Source organism: Megalobrama amblycephala, linkage group LG13 (assembly GCF_018812025.1).
Source record: "Megalobrama amblycephala isolate DHTTF-2021 linkage group LG13, ASM1881202v1, whole genome shotgun sequence".
Lineage (NCBI taxonomy): Eukaryota > Metazoa > Chordata > Actinopteri > Cypriniformes > Xenocyprididae > Megalobrama > Megalobrama amblycephala.
Genome location: NC_063056.1, coordinates 37,284,662 through 37,304,323, shown reverse-complemented (window position 1 = coordinate 37,304,323; position 19,662 = coordinate 37,284,662). Strand labels below are relative to the sequence as shown.

At 36.8% G+C, this 19,662-nt stretch overlaps 2 protein-coding genes and 1 long non-coding RNA gene across 5 annotated transcripts; 2 read left to right on the top strand and 1 right to left on the bottom strand.

The window, feature by feature from the left end:
* Positions 1-2,056: 2,056 nt before the first annotated feature.
* Positions 2,057-6,501, top strand: LOC125243631. 2 transcript variants are annotated; one of them, XR_007179076.1, is made up of 3 exons: positions 2,066-2,471; positions 2,762-3,130; positions 4,755-6,501. It is a non-coding gene; the product is annotated as an uncharacterized LOC125243631 (long non-coding RNA). The 2 variants fall into 2 exon arrangements; XR_007179075.1 differs by lacking the exon at positions 4,755-6,501 and having other exon boundaries at positions 2,057-2,471; positions 2,762-3,177.
* A 2,188-nt stretch (positions 6,502-8,689) lies between these two features.
* nr0b2a (nuclear receptor subfamily 0, group B, member 2a) lies at positions 8,690-10,732 on the top strand. Its single transcript, XM_048154012.1, has 2 exons — positions 8,690-9,586; positions 10,079-10,732. The coding sequence occupies exons 1-2, from the start codon at positions 9,061-9,063 to the stop codon at positions 10,318-10,320; spliced, it is 768 nt and encodes a 255-aa protein (XP_048009969.1). The 5' UTR covers positions 8,690-9,060; the 3' UTR covers positions 10,321-10,732.
* Positions 10,733-13,314: 2,582 nt separating this feature from the next.
* On the bottom strand, positions 13,315-19,386 carry kdf1a (keratinocyte differentiation factor 1a). 2 transcript variants are annotated; one of them, XM_048153516.1, is made up of 4 exons: positions 19,060-19,386; positions 15,602-16,632; positions 15,436-15,513; positions 13,315-14,044 (listed from the first exon to the last, which is right to left on the bottom strand). In XM_048153516.1, exons 2-4 carry the CDS (start codon positions 16,611-16,613, stop codon positions 13,992-13,994), a joined length of 1,143 nt encoding a protein of 380 aa, XP_048009473.1. In that variant the 5' UTR covers positions 16,614-16,632; positions 19,060-19,386; the 3' UTR covers positions 13,315-13,991. The 2 variants fall into 2 exon arrangements, with proteins under 2 accessions (XP_048009473.1, XP_048009474.1); XM_048153517.1 differs by lacking the exon at positions 19,060-19,386 and adding an exon at positions 18,942-19,052.
* Between the last annotated feature and the right edge of the window lie 276 nt (positions 19,387-19,662).

The window sequence follows — 19,662 nt, the reverse complement described above, 5'->3', positions numbered from 1 at the left end:
TATTGTTCATGTTGTTTTATTTTAATAGTTTGATTCTCGATTTGTGTGTTTTAAAGACCTTTGGGTGAGTTAAAGTTGTTTAAATGCTCTATTGCTCTTTTTAAAGGGCTGTGTAAGAAAAGTGTAGCTTGGCACACTGAATGCTGTTAGGAAAACCATTTCCTTTTTGTGAAATTCTGGGTTAATGCCCTGTAGGACGTGGTGGTGATAGTAGGTGAGACTGGGGCCAGTCGTAATGTATTTAATGTCTTCAGTCACAAGCCTGTGTGATGACGCTTGGCACATGATCAAAGGAGTTTTCTGAACGTTGGAGAACTGTTAAGGTACTTGGGATAGTTAAATTCATCAACTGTTGCAGTGAATTGTTTTTTTGTTCCTTTTCCTGAATGTACAAATGGTTGTTTACTTGAATTAATATATATATTTGTTTCCAATGGGAAGTTTGTTTTGGACTCTGGTCCTGTAATTAGTCACCCTTCAAATAATTACCATAACGGCAAAATTGATACTATCTCGCAATAAATTATAAAACAAAATATAAAAGGTCTTTCTGTCACCAGCTCAAGGCTGACAGAAAACCACTAATTTAATGCTGTAAAAATGTCATCAGGCTTAATTCTATCAGTCCTGTAAATCTGTGGCCCTTTGTGAATTTGCCTTTTTAAGTACACTAGATGGCAGCAGCAGTAAAAATGAATAAGCTGTTTTGGGAGAATGCATGCCCTTTCATAAAGTCATTACAATTCTAAAAAAAAATAAGGTTTAATGTTTTTATATGCCTATAAGTATATAGCAAGCTGTTTTAACATTTAAAACTTAAAGTCCTAGTATCTATTTTTGTGCTACTAGTATTTTATTAGATAATTAGTAGGCCCAATTTCATTAGGTAGGCTACTATTGCCTTTTTAAAAGATACTAGTACTTATTAGATACTGGTACCTATTAAATAGATGCTGGAACTTATTAGATATAAGTACCTATTAAATAGATACTAGTAGTACTTATTACTTGAATAATGGTGCTTATTTCGATAGTGACTTCTATTGTTACTACTAACACATTTCAGATTTTTGCCATTGACTTCTATGGAGATCTGTCAGTCATCAACTAAATATCAACTATCAAGTTTTGATTAGTATGTATTCCAATTATGACTAGTTCATTTTTTTTTTTTGTATACTAGTAGTTATTCATTAGGTAGCCTATTAGTACTTACTTGTACCACAGATCGATATAATATAGATCAGCGACTACCTATTATATAATCATTATTAAAGGGTTAGTTCACCCAAAAATGAAAATTCTGTCATTTATTACTCACTCTCATGCCGTTCTACACCCGTAAGACCTTTGTTAATCTTCGGAACGCAAAGTAAGATATTTTTGTTGAAATCCGATGGCTCCGTGAGGCCTGCATAGCCAGCAATGACATTTCCTCTCTCAAGATCCATTAATGTACTAAAAACATATTTAAATCAGATCATGTGAGTACAGTGGTTCAATATTAATATTATAAAGCGACGAGAATATTTTTGGTGCGCCAAAAAAAACAAAATAACGACTTATTTAGTGATGGTCGATTTCAAAACACTGCTTCAGGAAGTATCGGAGCATAATGAATCAGTGTATCGAATCATCTGTTCGGAGCGCCAAAGTCACGTGATTTCAGCAGTTTGGCGGTTTGACACGCGATCCGAATCATGATTCGATACACTGATTCATAATACTCTGAACCTTCCTAAAGCAGTGTTTTGAAATCGGCCATCACTAAATAAGTCGTTATTTTGTTTTTTTGGCGCACCAAAAATATTCTCATCACTTTATAATATTAATATTGAACCACTGTACTCACATGAACTGATTTAAATATGTTTTTAGTACATATGTTTTAGTACATACATTGGATCTTGAGAGAGGAAATGTCATTGCTGGCTATGGAGGCCTCATGGAGCCATCGGATTTCAACTAAAATATCTTAATTTGTGTTCCGAAGATTAACAAAGGTCTTACTGGTGTGGAACGCCATGAGGGTGAGTAATAAATGACAGAATTTTCATTTTTGGGTGAACTAACCCTTTAATTTTTAGATACAGCCTACTTCATTTCATAACCTATTAAATATAGATAGATAAATAGGCTTACTAAAACGTATTGATTTACTAGTACACATTTATTAGATACTAGTAGCCTACAAATGTTAAGATTTTTAATTGAACTATACAGTATAGCTATTCTGACTAGTCATTACATAAGACGAGTAAAAAAAATCAGTCGTGTTTACTAAACTTTTTGACATAATTTCGACTTTTTATGACAATTATAATTTACCAAAAAATTATTTTTTGTCGTATGAGGCGGAAATAGGGAACCGCTTGTCAATACGACCGTTAGGGTCAGAGTGCAGTTAAGCGCGCGAACTTTGCGCGCGTCGGTTAAAGCCTCGACGACATCAACATCACACATCTTATCTGGTAAGTTTGAAACAATTGTTCTTACTAAGCTGAAAACAAGTTTGTTTTTATGTTTCTGAACGTTAATGTGAACTTTAGGCCACCATTCTGGCTTAATGGTTGTTAATGTTCATGACCGCGTTCGTTCTTCGTGCTCAAGTAACTGTTAAGTGTTGTTAAAACTGAGCATAATTTAGCAAAACCATCGCAAATATTCGATATATTACGCATTTGTTATTTCAGTGTTGTGTTATAGTGGATTATTATGAAATAAATCGTTTAATTGGAATTTTTTTTTTTTAACCTGATAGTTACTCATCCGGAAAACAGGTTATTCGGGTTCACCAACCGAAGAAAGACTGAACGATCTCGACCTAGCCTTCAACTTTTCAGCTCAGTCATTCTTATGACCGTCATAAAAGCTGGAATATAAATAGATTCGAGGTGCTGTCACAGTGAAATATGAATCACGTCCTGTTGATAAGATATTGTGTGGAATATGAAGGTCATCTGTGTGTGAAGATGCAAAAATTGTGACATTTGACCTGAACTTTTACACTATTTTCTTGTGAGGCTGGGCTTGTTTTCTAGCTCTTTGAGGATGATGTTTTACCTCTTGTTCTGTTGCAATAGTTTCAGGTCAAGGTTGCAGAAAGTCATCCAGTAAATGTCATGTGAATGTAAGCTTACAAATTAAATCTTACATTTAAAATGTACCGTAAGTTTATGCTGCTCTAAAGGTTTATTTGTCTTTCCAATAAATGTTTAAGGCCGATCAATCATGTCCATGTTCAGATAGTAGGGTGCAACAGGGCTAAAAATTGTGCTTTTCACTACTCTCAAAGTATGATTGCAGAAAAAATATATATGTTTGTATTGGACATTGATGGAGCAACATTTTTTGTGTGAAAAAAAAAAAATCATAAAGTGGTTAATTTTGTTTAAAAATCTTATAAATGTATGAAGTGGTGAAGGGGGTCCTTTTACCCCACACATGGGGTAAAAGGCACACAGTATTTATACAAATACTTTAGCTAAAATAATATGTTTTTAATAATGAGGTTAATACTTGTTCAAAAGAACAACTTTAGCAAAGTTTGTACTATTTTCTGTTTATTTTGATAAATAAAAGAATTCATTTTTGTTCAGTTAACATACTGTCATTAAAATAGGCCTATGTGATATATATTTTTATATATAAAATATAAAAATAGATTTTAAAAATACAGAAACACAGAAACAAAATTATTTTAAAAAGTAAAGATTCTGAATGCATATTGAAGGAGAGACAGTAGTAACAATAAATTATATTTTATTATGATATGATTAATATACAGTAGTCAACATTTGAAGTGGATCAAAACCTTTCATCAAAGTTGTCCTAAAACCTTCTTCTTAGGGCAACATAGTTCTTAGGACAACTTTGATTAACTTTTTTGATCCACTTCAAATGTTGACTACTATATTTTAAAACTTCCATTATAAATATATTATCTCTAAGATGGATACCCAATTTGATATATGATACTTGCTATGTGAATCTAACCATGTCATGTCAAGAAATGGAAAAGTCATCCGGCTATTCATTATCATGTTAATTATTGTGCCTTTTGCCCCAACATCAGCGGCGCTTTTTACCCCAAATACCATACTTTTACATATTCTTCTGTTATTGAAAAACTGTTGCTTGAATTACCTTGAACAAAACTGAAAATCATTAAGAAGACCTTTGTCTGAAAATATAAACATTAATTTAATGGATTCTTATTTGCTACTTAAATCAACATTTTAAAAAAAACTTCAAATATTAGATCAAACTACCTCAGAATCAACTTTGAATTGCTGCTCGCGATCGCGTCAAGGACCAGACAAATTTGCGCGTGCATTTTGAAAAGCTGATGTTTAGGAAAGTGCTGCGGCAAGTTTTTGTGCCATCTAGTGGTTTAGAGGAAAATAAAATCAAAGGCACCTTTAGCCCCGTTGTACCCTATATGATAATATATGAGATATTAAGAGTTTTGCAGTATATAAATTAACATCCACACACAGAAAACACATCTTTATGGACTAGCATGTCGTGCATGTTCTCAGCATGTTTGAATAGTTTTGCCATGTTTTGATTTACCCATGAGATCCTCTAAACAACAACTTGCATGCATGGCCAACTAAATGATCTGATGAGATAAAATCATTCAGTTAGCCATGCAAGTTGTTGTCCATGAAGAAGAAGATCTTTATCTGGAACGCTTTGCAAATGTGTGTTCAAGTTTGCTCTGAAATATGTTCATGTTGTTTTGTTTACAGCAGTGTTTTCTAACCCTGTTCCTGGAGTTCCACCAACATTGCACATGTTGGACGTGTCCCTAATAAAACACACCTGAAACACATTCACACTGTGTACTATTGAGGAACACAGTTTTATATAATTTATATATATATATATATCTTAAAATTTGTTAATTAAAAATTAACCAGTTTAGGGTGAGTTTTCACCCTAAACTCACATCAATAAACAAGCAGTGGTCAATAACAGTGGTCTTGTTTCATTTGTCTGGCATGAGGAATTTATTTTTCTGTTTACTATCATGCTGGTGATAAGATGGTGTCCTCAGTGTCTGTCTCAGACTGTCTCGACCTTCAATAAACATGGCCTTATCAAACACATTTACAACCCGTGATTCAATCACTATGATTCAGACACTCATTCGTGTGCTCTAGACTCTTTCCACTCAGGATGTTCTGATCGTGTTGAAGTGCATGTACACTGTGAAACACAAAACAACATCAAGAGGTGGAATAGATCTGCCATTTTGTTTAATTGCATAAGGAATATAGTAAATGACTTTGAATTCTAACAGTTATAATTGATTTATCCAATGTTTTTTCTGCCATAAAACCATAAGAGAAATTTACATGAAGAACAAACAAGATTAAACTATTTCCTATAAGTGGCTTTGGTGAGTGTCTGTGGAAAACATAAATATTCATAATGGAAATATAAGTGGAATTTCACAAGTAGCTACTTGTTGATTTGATTGAAAGCAATATAGTAATTAGCTTATCTGGTTAAGTTCTGTGCTAGGCACTGCAGAGATAAAAAACCAGGACAAGTCGCACATGATTATGACGTTACAGAAAAACATGTCAATAGTAGCGGGAATTTCTCAAGAAAGTGATTTTTTTTTTTAAACTGATTCTGATTGACAAATGTTCCACAATGTTGATTAATTTATTTTGTAGATTCAGCTTCACTGATCACATTACAGTCTGCATCATTACTTTGTTTGTGCATTCATTTACATATAATTCAAGACATTGATTACTTCAATTTTTCATTATTGAACAATCAGTTAAAAGTCAATTAATCTTATTTTTTAAATGTTTTCTGCAGAGTCTGAAAACAGTAAAAAGCAAACAAATAAAATTGAGGTAGTATAGATAGAAAAGGAGTAGATTCAATCAGCTTTAACAGAATCTCTGTTGTGCTTAAGAACACTCCTTACCGTGGTAAAATCACTGTAACGCTTATTGCTTTCAGAAACCAGTGACAACATTGAGACCCAAACGTTCAATAAATGTTGTAAAACATAATTGTAATTCTTAAGGCCTTTGCACACTGAGTCCGAAATTCGCATGCAAAATTTTCGCACGTTAAAAAATAAATTCGACCTCACGTTATGTCAACCACGTTTGCACACTGCCTCTGAAACTTTCGTCCGTCAAAAAAATATTCGGATCAGGTTCGATTTTCTTTTTCCGCATCCGTGGCACGCATTTTGAGAGACATTTTGACAATTCAGAGCCACCGTACGCGAACGCAAAAATCTCGAATGCCCATCTGACAAGTTGATCCACATTGCCTACAGCACAGCACAAAACAGCAGCACTGAATGACAAACAACGTGCGGAATACAAAGACAAATTGTGCCGGTAGCAAAGCATCAAACTGAGCCACTGACATCCTGAAGTAAACTTTGAAACGCTCGGGATAATCACGCAGCTCCTTGATGAGGTGAAACTCTCCTTTCTCTCTATGCAATCTCAAAATTGGATGGACCCAATATTTCCTCTTTTTAAAGAGAGAGAGGACAACTAAATCGTGCTCACTGCTTGAAGACTTCATTTTGTATTGTTTTGCGATTTTTTTCATTAATACGCATCGGACTCAGTGTGCAAGGTCTCTGAGCGTGACGAATTTTTAGGATTACGAATACGAAAAAAACGCATGCGAAAATTTCGGACTCAGTGTGCAAAGACCTTTAAGGCCAAAGTATACTTCACTTTTTGCTCTTGCGCGAGGGTCAGTGTACAGTGTGCATGATGCAAATTTATTCATCAGAAGAGTATGCCTTCCGCTGGATTTTTGAACAGCAGAGGTGAAGAACCTCTTTCGTGACATTTGAATTCTCCACTGTAATGCGATCTCATGCATACTACAGCGCAGACATAACAGTTTATTTTGTCTAGTGTTTAAAATTGGGCTTATTTTGTTCACTAAAATAAATGTTTTTGTTATTACACAGAGAGTTAAGCACGGGAAAAAGATACCGTTGGGTACCGGCACTGAATTTCAGGTACCGATACTGGTACTGGTACCAGTTAAAATGTGAACAGTACCCAACCCTAATTGTACACGCAGTTCGCACGTGTGCATTTAATTTTTTTGCAGTAATTCGTTTATCCACAAGGTGGCAACCGTGCCCTGGGGTGTCGATTCAAGGTAGTCAAAGAAAAACTGTAAACAAATTCAGAACAGACCGGAACACATGCAAGCTACGGCGACAATGGAGGCCTACATAGATGAGAGATTGTGCGAAGAGGTTAGAAAGTACCCTCATTTGTACAACTCTGAAAGAATACAAAGATGTTTACATGGGTTGTAACTCGTGGAAAGAGATTGCTCAAAACTGTGCATACGTCGAACGCATGTGTATGCGTATGAGTCGAACAAAGTATACCTTGCAAGACTGCGTTAGAACGAAGTATACCCAGGGCTTTAATATAGCAATATGGTTTTACAGTGAATTTTTCTCTGTTGATGGTCATCCAGAAATAGTGTTGTCAGAAATACCGACTTCAATACCAAGTCGGTACTGAAATGTTAAAAATGTGACGCTTTGAGCTAGGGCTGCACGATTAATCGCATGCTATTCGATTGTTTAAAAACAGGTGATGGCGATTTAGCGGTAATCAGGGAACCGGCTTTACTGACGAAATGCGCGTGAAAATAGCATACGATTAATCGTGCAGCCCTACTTTGAGCGCTGTAGAGCAGATTGGTAAACACCTCTGATTGGCCATTGTGTTTATGTGCTCATCAGATATGTCTGTGATTGGCTACAATAATCAATGCTCCAAAAAACATGACAATGACGCTTTTCACCGAGCGCTTGTAAGCAGGCATCTATCGGTGGATCGGTCCACTGATAGACGCCTGCTTTCAAACGCTCCCGCTTTCAAACACTTTTGTGTGCTTTTAAACGCTCCTGTGCATTGATCATTGTAGCCAGTCACAGACATATATGTTGAGCGTGTGAACACAATGGCCAATCAGAGGTGTTTACGAATCCGCTCAGAAGCTCTCAAAGTGTCACATTTTTAAAATTTCAGTGCTGACTTAGTATTGAAGTCGGTTCTTTTGACAACACTATTTTTGAATGACCATCAATAGAGAAGAATGGTGTAGTTACATCATCTACCAGTAGGGCTAACCAGCTAGCCAACCTCGATAGTACAAGACCAATATAATGAAAGAGAAAATCCCACACAGCTTGAAAATCTTTATTATATAACTACAATTCGGTTAAAGAACTTCATGCATTGGATTTTCTCCAATAAATTGTATGTTCACGGCGTAGTTCACCCCAAAAAACATAATTCAAATGATCATTTATTCATGTCATTCCAATTACAAGCCTTTCTTTTTTCTGTGGAGCACAAATGAAGATATTTTGAAGAACCTACGTTGGTGGACAAAAACAGATATTTTCCAAAATATCTTCTTTTTGTGACCCACAGAAGAAATAGAATGATGACAGAATTGTCATTTTTCCGTGAACTGTCTCTTTAATGTCTGCGTGAGCTTCTAATCTTCAATAGTTTTCTGTACTGTGACTCACTCAGACAACACTTATTTGAGCTAATGATGAAGTAACAGTCACCCTTCCCGTTCTCAAGGGTCATTAACCTTTTACTTCTCTCTGTTCTGGATTCGACTGTTTGTAGGTTTATAGGCTGTGTGTCTGTAATGATGGGGACCATATAACTTGAGGAGTCCTTGGTCGCTTGGTACAGCCTGGTGTAATGACTTCAGCCGAGATAATATTGCCTCACCTAGAGTATATCCCAGCCTACAGTGGGTTTGCATTTAAGAGGCCTTATCACCATTTACCCAATTGCTAAACAGCACAGGGCAGTTGTTTTGTTCACAGCAAATGTAGATTGACAGGTCAAGGTTCAGGAGTTTAACCACATGAATGCTTGTTATAAATAGGAGTCGTGTCAGTGACAGATGTGAGTCTCTCACAGCTTCAGTCTAGATGAGGTTCAAGTGTTAGACACTGTGCCTTTGAGTTCTAGAAGATACCACACATCTCCGCCATCTGACAACATGGATTGCGTATGTGATTGTTCAGACTACAGTAACGGACAGGCGAACGCCATCCTCTTTAACATTCTCAGCCGAGGCGAGTCGACTCAGAACGAGATGAACTACAAGCGGGTTCCTCAGACGTGCCACTGTGAGAAACGCAGGAAAGTATGTCTGAAAACACCCAACGAGACGTGTCAGGTTGCTTCGGATGTGCTGGTCAAGACGATGCACTTCATGAAGAGTTTGCCGGCGTTCCAGCAACTACCACCCAAAGACCAGCTGTCTCTGTTGCAGAACTGCTGGGCGCCACTTTTCATTCTGGGTCTGGCCCAGGACAGGGTTCGTTTCGAGGTTGATGACATTCCGGCACCCAGCATGCTAAAAAGAATTCTTCTCAACAACCAGGAGACGATGAACTCCGATCAAGAGCAGCCCACGATGGCCGGCGTGCAAACCCTTAAAGCGTGCCTCAAGAAGTTCTGGAGTCTCGATTTAAGCCCCAAGGAGTACGCTTATCTGAAAGGCACTGTAATATTCAATCCAGGTACATTTTCTGAAATCAAAACTTGTTGCACAAACTATTATATCTAAATGATACATAGATTAAAAAAAATTAAAAAAATTAGATTAAAAAAAAATTAAAAAATTAATTATTGAAAAAAAAAAATATATATATATATAAATATAAATTTAATACATATTTATATAAATAATTTATAATTTAATTTAAAAAGATTATTTTAGTTAAAAATAATTTTTAAAAATATTTAGAATAAAAACAACATATTTATATATCATTTATAATTTAAGTTTATAATATAATTTTAATAAAATATATTTATTTAAAAAGATTGATTTGATTATTCAAAAATAATTAACATTTATAATTTATTATTTTAATAAAATATATTTAGCTATTAAAAGAATAAAATATATGTTGTTATTTATGTTTTAAAAAAAAAAACATTTTTACCATAAAGTATTGCTTTTAGCCTCAGATTTTAAAATACACTAACCCAATATTTTCCATCTGCAGATGTACCAGGCCTGAAGGCATCTCTGTTCATTGAGGGTTTGCAATATGAAGCTCAGCACGCTCTGAAGGAGGTCCTGGTACCTCTTCATCCAGAGGATAGAGGGCGATTTGCTCGTATCCTCCTCGCCGCATCCACTTTAAAGACCATCACTCCGAGCCTCATCACAGAGCTCTTCTTTCGGCCGGTCATCGGTCAGACAGATCTTCTGGACTTGTTGGTTGACATGCTTTTCTCAAGGTAGTGAACCAAGGACTCAGAGACCGCTTGAATTTGGACTTTCAAAAGAACATTATTTTTTCCTGTGTTGGTGGGAAATCTGAGGTGCAAGCATTGGATGAAAATCACGTTACGTCTGAAATATTTGAAAAGTTACAGACTTTATTGTTTACACAGTTAAATGAAATTACTGCACCTTTGTAATGGTATTTAGGTCACAACTATGTGATTTATGTCTTAGTACTGATTGTTTTTTGCCTTTTGATAAAAAGCACCATTGTAGTTTTTGTATGGGATGGATTTTAAAACCACAAAGTATAAACCATCTCCGTGCCTAAGGGAGGTTCATGTATTGTCTCTGTGAGAAAGCTAGATTGAATCTGAGGAAAACATTTTTATGTTCATAAATATACTGCAATTAAATCTATTTTTACACATTTTGCATTATCACTCTGAGTCTAGTGTTTGCCATATACTTCTAAATCACTTTTATAATTTTTTTTTAAAAGATATTTAAAATTTTTAATCACTGTGCATCACTGTGCACTGTGCATCAGCCCCAAAAATTTTATTCGGGGACAAAAAAAAAAAAACAACGTCAAAAAGAAAAGAAAACGTCATTATCAAAGCAAATACTAAAGCAAATGTCATTTACTCTAAGTAAAGAATAAAGATGCACATACACGCTTGACAAAAAAAGAAGTTTGTTCAGTTTGAAATGCTAAAACAATAGATCTAATGTTGAAAATGTGTGTTTGTGAAATGTTAGTGGAACATGTGATTAACTACACCAGAATTCTCATACATGTATACTGTGCACAGTATGGAACACCCACATGATTCGCTACAATTGCCAAAGTATATACAACAAAGCACAATGCGCACAATACTGTATCCTACAAAGCAAATACAACACCACTGTGTTAAGCAATGTGTGATTAAGTGATTAGTAAACTAGTATTTCATTCCAATTTTTAACCTGTCAAAAGCTTTGCAAACAATAGTTTCTGCAGCCTCATGCTTTGTGTTATACAGCTTTATTTCTGAAAATGGTCAAATTGTGTAATTGTAGTAATAAAAAAAAGTTGTGTCTGCCATTACGTGTACCCAGAGGAAGTCACATGGTGACACTACAGGGTCAGCGGCACAAAGGTAGATGCAGCGTTTGCACAGCACGTACTTACACATTTGTTTTTATAGCAGATGATTGCTCAAGTGACTTACAAGAAATTCCATTTCAGTCTCTTTAGTGATGTCAGGATATAAATTGAGCTGCAATATATATATATATATATATATATATATATATATATATATATATATATATATATATATATATATATATATATATATAAATAAATCAGGCCCAGACCAAGAGCACCATTCTAGTACCACCAACTATACTGTAAAGCACAGACTATGCCTGTTTTTTTTATTATTTAAAAAAAAAAAAAATGTACAACTGTTTGTAATTCTAAAACATTTCAAACATTTCATGTTAGCAAATTAAAAAACAAAAATGGTTCATTTGTATTTTTAATCCAAAATGTGTTGGAATTTACATTGCATTGTAGGATAGTGTGACCTTAGCATGCATGGACAAAAGTTATGCACATTTTATGTATTTACATAGAGTATGCACACAAGATGCAATATATATTGCAGAATTAGTACAAGTAGTATGCTATTTTGTACATGGTCTAAATGTAAAAGTTTGGACATATGGACAGTTTCTTTACAAAATCTACACAATAGTACTGAATGTACAGATTACCCTGACAAAACCAATGACAAAGAAAGAACTGAATAATCTTAACTTATGTCATGACCACACACATTCTCTCTCTCTCTCTCTCAGCTGGTCTTGAATCATCCAGTGGCTCTAGTTCAGGTTTCTCTGTCATGATCACATGATAGTGTGTACTATGGTGCCCTCTTGTGATGATTAAAGGGTCATTTCACCCAAAATGAAAATTATGTCATCATTTACTCACCCTTAAATTGTCCCAAGCATGTATGAATTTCCTGCTTCTGCTGAACACCAAAGAAGATGTTTTGAAGAATGTTGGTAGCAGTTGATGGACCCCATTGACTTCCATAGTATGGATGGGAAAAAAAATACATTGGAAGTCAGTGGGGTCCATCAACTGTTTGGAACCACTTGAGGGTTATTAAATGATGACAGAATTTTTATTTTGGGTGAACTATCCGTTTACAGCCAACACAAAAAACAAAAACTTAAATTTCTACAATGCATCTACATGCAACAATGCACTGTAGAATAAGAACCATATGAAATAGTAGTCCACTACATTGCTGTCACATGACTTTGACTATGGCATTCATTTATCTCAGAAATAAAATTATTTGGATTCTCAGTCTTATCTTGCATAAATATCTGAATTTGTGCCATTCTTACCAAACAATCAGACAAGAAAGATGTTCATGCTAGATTTATTCATCTAATTCTATGTAATTGTATCTCATTTATCTCATTTATCATGCATTTCACACATTTTTCATCTGTGTACTTTTCATGCTATTAATTGGGTCTGTATTGGTATTGGTATTAGTAGTAATTTCTTTCCATTCATTTTTAAAAACTGTATTTCAGATATCAGAAAAGTAGCTTGACTAGTAAATCAGAAAAGTTGCTTTACGGTAGACAGCATCGTGTCAAAAAGAGGACAGTTGAAAGGGGAATTTTCTCTAGAGTTTGCCCCTCCTCCGCAATGTACAACTCTAACAAACACTAGGATTTTATTTCCTTTCTATTGTCAAACCAGCCAAACAAGTTCATAGCACAGTGACCTGAGGGAAACAGAGGGAGGAGGCGGACACCAATGCAATCTTCTGAGAAAAATGCTACGCGGTAAAGAGAGAAATTTTCTGTGGTTAACACGTACGAGTGTAAATATGTTACACAGGACTAGATTTGTTTTCTAAAACAACAGCGCTCACTTTAATAGACAAAATCTAGCATATAGTTTAAATTAATACAACGAGTAAAAACAAAAAATGAGGGGAAATTCCCTTTTTATTTCAATACAAAAAAAGTTATGAAAAAACTACATCTATACAAGGTATTTCAAAACTGACATTTCACCATACAGATGTGGGTGTATCATCTGACCGTGAACAGTCCCAAAACAACATTAAATTGCATTAAATTGTACAAACAAAGAACAGTTGTTCATCTAAGGTGACATTTGAAGGACGGGCTACCAGAGCAAAGCAGTCCGATGAACAGCAACTGATTGAAGTCTCATTGTTACTATTAATCAGTGCTCAATACAGGCATATTAATAGATAGATCACTACTTAGGACGACAGCAGTGACTCTTGTCTCCAGAAGAATAATTAGATCCAATACTTAAATACCCTTTGATGCTGATGGTTTGGTGAGGGAACTTGTCCATTATGTTACTATCCGCATGGCTTCTGGCGAGGGTAGTAGGGAACCATCACGTGCAACATTTTTTTTTGCAACAGCCTCCTTTGTTTAACATTACACTCTGTAGCAACATGACAAAAGCTGTGCCTAAATATGAGTGGACAACAGCAGTCTTTGGGCATTCAAACAAACACAAACTGTCCTTAGCATAATAACTGCTTTCACTGAAATATGAGAGGAGCACAAGGACAGTAGATGAACACTAGTTAGGCAGTAGTAATTAAAAGAGAACAGCTGGCGTGTTAGCGCAATAGCGGAGCCCCTGATGAATCTGTGGCCGAGCTCGAGTAGTAATCTGTGAAGGAGAAGAACATGTTATTTATAAGTGGTTTGTAGTTCATCTATAAACTGCAGAGTGCAACTCTGCATGCAACAAATGTTGCGAATAAAAGCCGGTACAGTCACATGTGAAATTTAGTAGGCGAAATCCAGTCATTGCAATGGGAATCGGCACAATGTGGCAAAATTTCCATAAAAGAATCTTTAATCGGGTTCGAGTTTGGTGAACTCTGACACGTGAATTCACAGTGTCGAACAATAGAAAGCCTCTTGATTTAGCAGTGACCTCTATGTGGGTGGAGATTCGTAACTTAACAACAAAGCAAAATGGTACATCCACAATGGATGGCGCTAGTTCTAATGGTTATTTACTCCAGTTTTGAATAAAGCACCAGTACACCAGTTTTGTATAAAACTACAATATTATAAAATTATTCCTTTATGTTGGTTCATTTGCTTTGGATGTTTATTTCGTCGTCATTATTAACGTATTTCAATCATGGTATTTTGCCATCTGGTATCGCTTTCTTTCGCCTGTGAAATTTCACAGAGCAACATTATATGTGACTTCACCTTAATGCTTTTCTGCATAATGAATAGAACTGAACTACAATTTTAAGGAAAAACATTTTTCAGTATATAGTTTTGTATAGTTTGTAAAGACACCCCACATTTGTACACGTCTCTAGCATAGAAAGATTCCATAGCGCAACAATTGCACAGAAAAGTGAGACCTCCAGACAGGTTACATAATGAGAGCACCACCATTATGTGAGGAATGGTAGATGTGATCCGATATGGAGGAATACAGGATAAACTGCTTGGAGGCAAGCTAAGGCCCCTCAAGAACGTTTGTAAAGTGAGGTTAGAAGCTTCAGTGTTCAGCTTTTAGAAGCTTTAGGCCCAGCAACTAGAGTTTAGGGAGAAGGGATGGGCAGGTGAGGGCATTATTCTTTGGAGGGTGAAGATCAAAGGCAGGAATGCCAATTTGAAAGTAGAGAATGAGAAACGTTTGGAAATGGAACCATTACAATAGGGCATTGAGAAAAGAATACCCCATCCTTAGGGTGCAATTCCACCATGTTCATATCCTAACACAGGATTGACATGGCACCATGGGCTGGGAGTATCTTTTCACATCAAGCTATTTCAGTGTCGCCGACCAACGGCGACAGTCACCAGTATGTCACTTCTCAGACATTCCAAGACATGACAAATGCAGATTCAACATGTTCAATCAGCAAAAACAAGCACTAACGAATGGAAATAGACACTGACATGGGTAACGCATTGATCCGACAAAACATGGCAAAGGTGTCTGTTGCCTTTGGTCGGTATCTGCCGGTGCAGTGTGAATTGGCCTCAACATGGGGGCTGTACTTGAACAAAAAGAATATTGACACTTACTTTTCCCACTGTGGCCTCTCATCTTTCGGGCAAGCTCATCTGACGGTGTCAATTCTGACACTAGCACCTCGGGATCCCCTGCAGGGAAAGAGAAATGTCATCAAAAGACATTCAAACAGCATCGTTCCCTACTGACACTCTTACAAACAGAACTACCATCCCTTACCATCACTAAAGGTAAAGGTCATGGTCTCATTCCCACTGTCGGGCAGCGTTCCATCCCTCCTCCCGTTAGTATGCTGCATTGCATCATGCGATTTATAGTCTTTGCTTTTGTAACCTTTTGAGGACTTGTTGCGGGTGCTGATACGTATGACACCGTGCACCAGCCGACACTCTGCTTCCTGCTCCTCCAAGTTGTAGTCCTGAGCAATGCTGTTGATCAGATCGCTGATCTCATTGGTTTTACGGGAGAAGGACACATCAGACGTGCATTTTGCCAGCTGCTCAATCTGGTGCATTTTATAAAGTTCTAGAAGCTTTTTAGTGATTAGCGAGTCGATATCTGTGCCGCCATCATCCAGGTCATCTAGATCCAAATCCTCCCTAGAGTAGATACTGGTATTACTGATAGGTCGCTGGTTGTCACCCTTCCCGGCTGTCCTGGTCCGTCGTGGAGGTGCCTCTGAGTTGACAGGGTATTCCACCTTCTTGCCAGCAAAGTAGACGTCGCCATACCTGAAGCTGCCAGAGCTCGGTAGCTGCCTCGGCTTGCTGGGTTCAAGGCTTACACCACATGTGGGGTTGGACAGTGCCACTCCATTTGGCTTCCTGGTTTCTGGCTCAGGTTTGTCAGTGGAGCTCTCATTGGGTGGCAAGCAAGGTTTCCGCGACCCATAAAGCCCACAGGTGAGAATGCAGCACAGCAGAGCTTTGCATCCACTCCAGCCGAGGGAAGCACACGAGCCACATGCTTGAGTACCCTGAGGAGAGTCTGCAGATCCTGGTATAAAGCCCAGGGTTTCCGAGCCTCGTCCATTGGCGTAGTGAGGATGGGTTTTACGGGGGAACTGCGAGTCTATGCTACGAGGTTGCTCGCTGTAGTTCTCCTTGTAGGTCTCCTGGCTCGTGCTGCTGTCCTTGGAGTATGTGCGGCTTTGCCTGTAGCCCTCAGCCTTAGAACGGCTAGAGCTATGAGGACGCGTCTTGTGATGTGTTCCTGTGCTGTGGCCAGGCATAACTCACCACATTCAGGACCTGCAGGAATGTGGACATTAAAGGGTTAGTTCACCCAAAAATGAATTCTGTCATTAATTACTCACCCTATGTCATTCCAAACCTGTAAGACTTTCGTTCATCTTTGGAACACAAATGAAGATCTTTTTGATGAAATCTGAGAGCTTTCTGTCCCTCCATTGACAGCTATGCAACTACCACTTTGACACTTCAAAAAGTTCATAAAGAGATCGTAAAACTAATCCATATGAATTGAGTGGTTTAGTCCAAATTTTCTGAAGAGACATGATCGCTTTATATGATGAACAGACTGAATTTAGGCTTTTATTCACATATAAACATTCATCAACTCACACATCAGTTGTGGTAAACGGAAGCTCAAGCATGTTTTCTTGATGCATGCGAGAACCAATGAGGGTCATTCATTTGTTCTCGTTAGTCAAGCAGGTTCAGTTGAGCTTCTGTTAACTGATCAATGTTTATATGTGAATAAAAGCCTAAATTCAATCTGTTCATAATATAAAGCGATCGAGTCTCGATCGAGAAAGCTCTCAGATTTCATCAAAAAGATCTTCATTTGTGTTCCTAAGATGAATGAAAGTCTTACGGGTTTGGAACGACATGAGGGTGAGTAATTAATGACAGAATTTTCATTTTTGGGTGAACTAACCCTTTAATGCATCAAGATTTATCAGAGCTGAGAAAGTTCACAAAACATTGATTCTTAGGCATGTTTCAAACATCTCACTTAAAAAGAGCCAATATTATCAGGCTGCAGAATTCACACTGCACACATAAACAGTGCAGCACAATCGTAGAATGGGCTCATGCATGTAAAGATGAGCTGAGCCCGTTGTTGCTGAATGCTGCATGCATGATTAAAATACAGAATCATCAACATATTTTCCAATTTAAAAAGACGCCTGTCTGGTTTGATAAACCTGAAAAGCAAACAGCACTTATTCATCAGAAAATCTGATTGAAACCAGGCAATTTAAGCAGTTTACAAAATCAAATTCAGATTTGGCCATTTAATTACGACTTATATATTAATGTGGTCTTTCTCCTCATGTAAAGTAAATTTCATGACAATTAAGATTGTAGTTCTCAATAGCCTAACCATTTTTGTCATTTATGGCTGTCATTAAAGTAAATACCTAAGTATGCTGTTGCAGTTACTCTGTAGATGAAAGATATGTGAAACAGGCCTTGTTATGCAGTATTTCAAAGAAATGTTCAAAGCAGAAGCAGAACAAAAAATAAATCACATTGACTGCAAAGAAAAATAACCAATGTTATTTAGTTAATATACATAAACATCAGTGTTAAACAGGCTTTGAATTCTTCATTTTAGATTGATTGCACAATGACTTCCTCAAACCTGGAGATATAATAGAAATACAACACAACCGTGCAATGGCAGTGGTGAAATCAAATAATGAAATCACCAACATTGCACCAATATACTACTTTGCCCAACTGCGTCAAACTACCGCGCAGTGGACACCTTCACACTGTGTCTACAAGCGTTGTGCTCCAAAAGGCATTTCAATTATGTGACCAGCAAGCTGATCTGTATCTAGATAGCATAGAATGGTTGTTTATTTATACAAGCCTGGACAATGTGAACATGGTTTGGAGCTGTTATATCAGCACAACCATATCAAGATATTAATATTGCACATGAAAAAAGAGCAAATCTTGAGCTACATCTTATGTAGCTCTTGCTTAGCATGTTTAAATTTAGGAAAGAGGGTTTCCTTTGGTGGGCAGGAATTACTCGGTCATCAAGTTACTCATTTTAAATGCATTTTAAATACACTCCCTTGTGTCTTCACCTTTCATACAGTCAGTGTTTGACTTGAAGTTTGCGTTCTTTGTCATGAGAGATGTGTTTTCCCTGAATATGGTCATCGATTCTCAGAAAGCAACATGCCATCCAAACTGCGAATGCCAGATATAGATGATAAGTATTGTCATTTGTCATCAACCTTTGACAGATGGAATAGAAATGAATAGAAATGTCTGCTTATTTATTTCTGGTCATTATCAGTATACATAGAGTTAAGCGGACATAAAGCAGGCCTGTAAAGTGCGCTCTTGTCAGTACCAAACACTTTATTTGGATTTTTAACAGATGGAATAGCTTATATGAATTGCCTTTATTGCCAAGATGCAGTTTGTCTGTCAAGTACAATATTAAATGCTTCATTGTTTAGTCTTAAATGTCTCTAACTGTTCTCGTTTGTATGCCATGGCTGTAAAAGACAAACATTTATCGACTTCACAGAAATATGAATGACTATTATAATTTAAAAAATTCCCCTTACACCCAATGCAAGCGGCCAAACTAGAACGCGTCCACTGGGTTCCATTGATTGCGAGCGTTCTAGTGAGTTGCTTCGCGTCGTTCGCAGAGCAGATGGTTTGTCAAAGTGTCAGACTTACCGCATAGGCTCGGATGAAATCTTCAATTGTTTTGAAGGCAACTTCTAGTCGTTCAAGATCGCGGAAGTAGCCGAGTGTGAAAGATTTTCCCTTTGACTCCTTAAAACGTCCACTTCATCGAGCTTTGTTTTGATTCATTGACTAAAAATGGGTCAAACGTGTCGATTTCGTCGCGCAACACGCGCTTTCAGATTCTGCTCATACTAAAGCTTTGATCGGTAAGCTTCGTTCCTTCGCCCCGCCGTGCCGTATTTTACCTGCGGCTACAGGTAAATCCAACGCCCACTTACAGGTAAGCAGTGACGTCAGGGCTTTAAACGGATGTTGCTTAAACCTCCTATATACGGTACTTTTTGCTCATTGACTTTTGCTTTCCTTTTAATCAAGCAAAAAAACATATTGTCAGCGTTTATACAGCAAAGTGTGGAAAAGTATGTTCTTGGTTAATTTGTGTATGTTCTTATAATAATAAAAACAATTCAAACATTCACTTCATGATGTTACAAGTGTCATTCATTCTTGACTATAACTCCAAATAAAATAATCTGAGATGTACCAAACTCAAAAATACATTTGTAACAGGTTATTGTTTTAAAGAAGTTC

Excerpts from the sequence above, each read along its gene's own strand:
- nr0b2a (XM_048154012.1), top strand. The coding sequence starts at position 9,061 with ATGGATTGCGTATGTGATTGTTCAGACTACAGTAACGGACAGGCGAAC. Across the intron at positions 9,587-10,078 it reads CACTGTAATATTCAATCCAG|ATGTACCAGGCCTGAAGGCA; the intron begins GTACATTTTCTG and ends TTCCATCTGCAG.
- kdf1a (XM_048153516.1), bottom strand. The coding sequence starts at position 16,613 with ATGCCTGGCCACAGCACAGGAACACATCACAAGACGCGTCCTCATAGC. Across the intron at positions 15,514-15,601 it reads GACCTTTACCTTTAGTGATG|GGGATCCCGAGGTGCTAGTG; the intron begins GTAAGGGATGGT and ends CTTTCCCTGCAG. Across the intron at positions 14,045-15,435 it reads GAGAGGCCACAGTGGGAAAA|ATTACTACTCGAGCTCGGCC; the intron begins GTAAGTGTCAAT and ends TCTCCTTCACAG.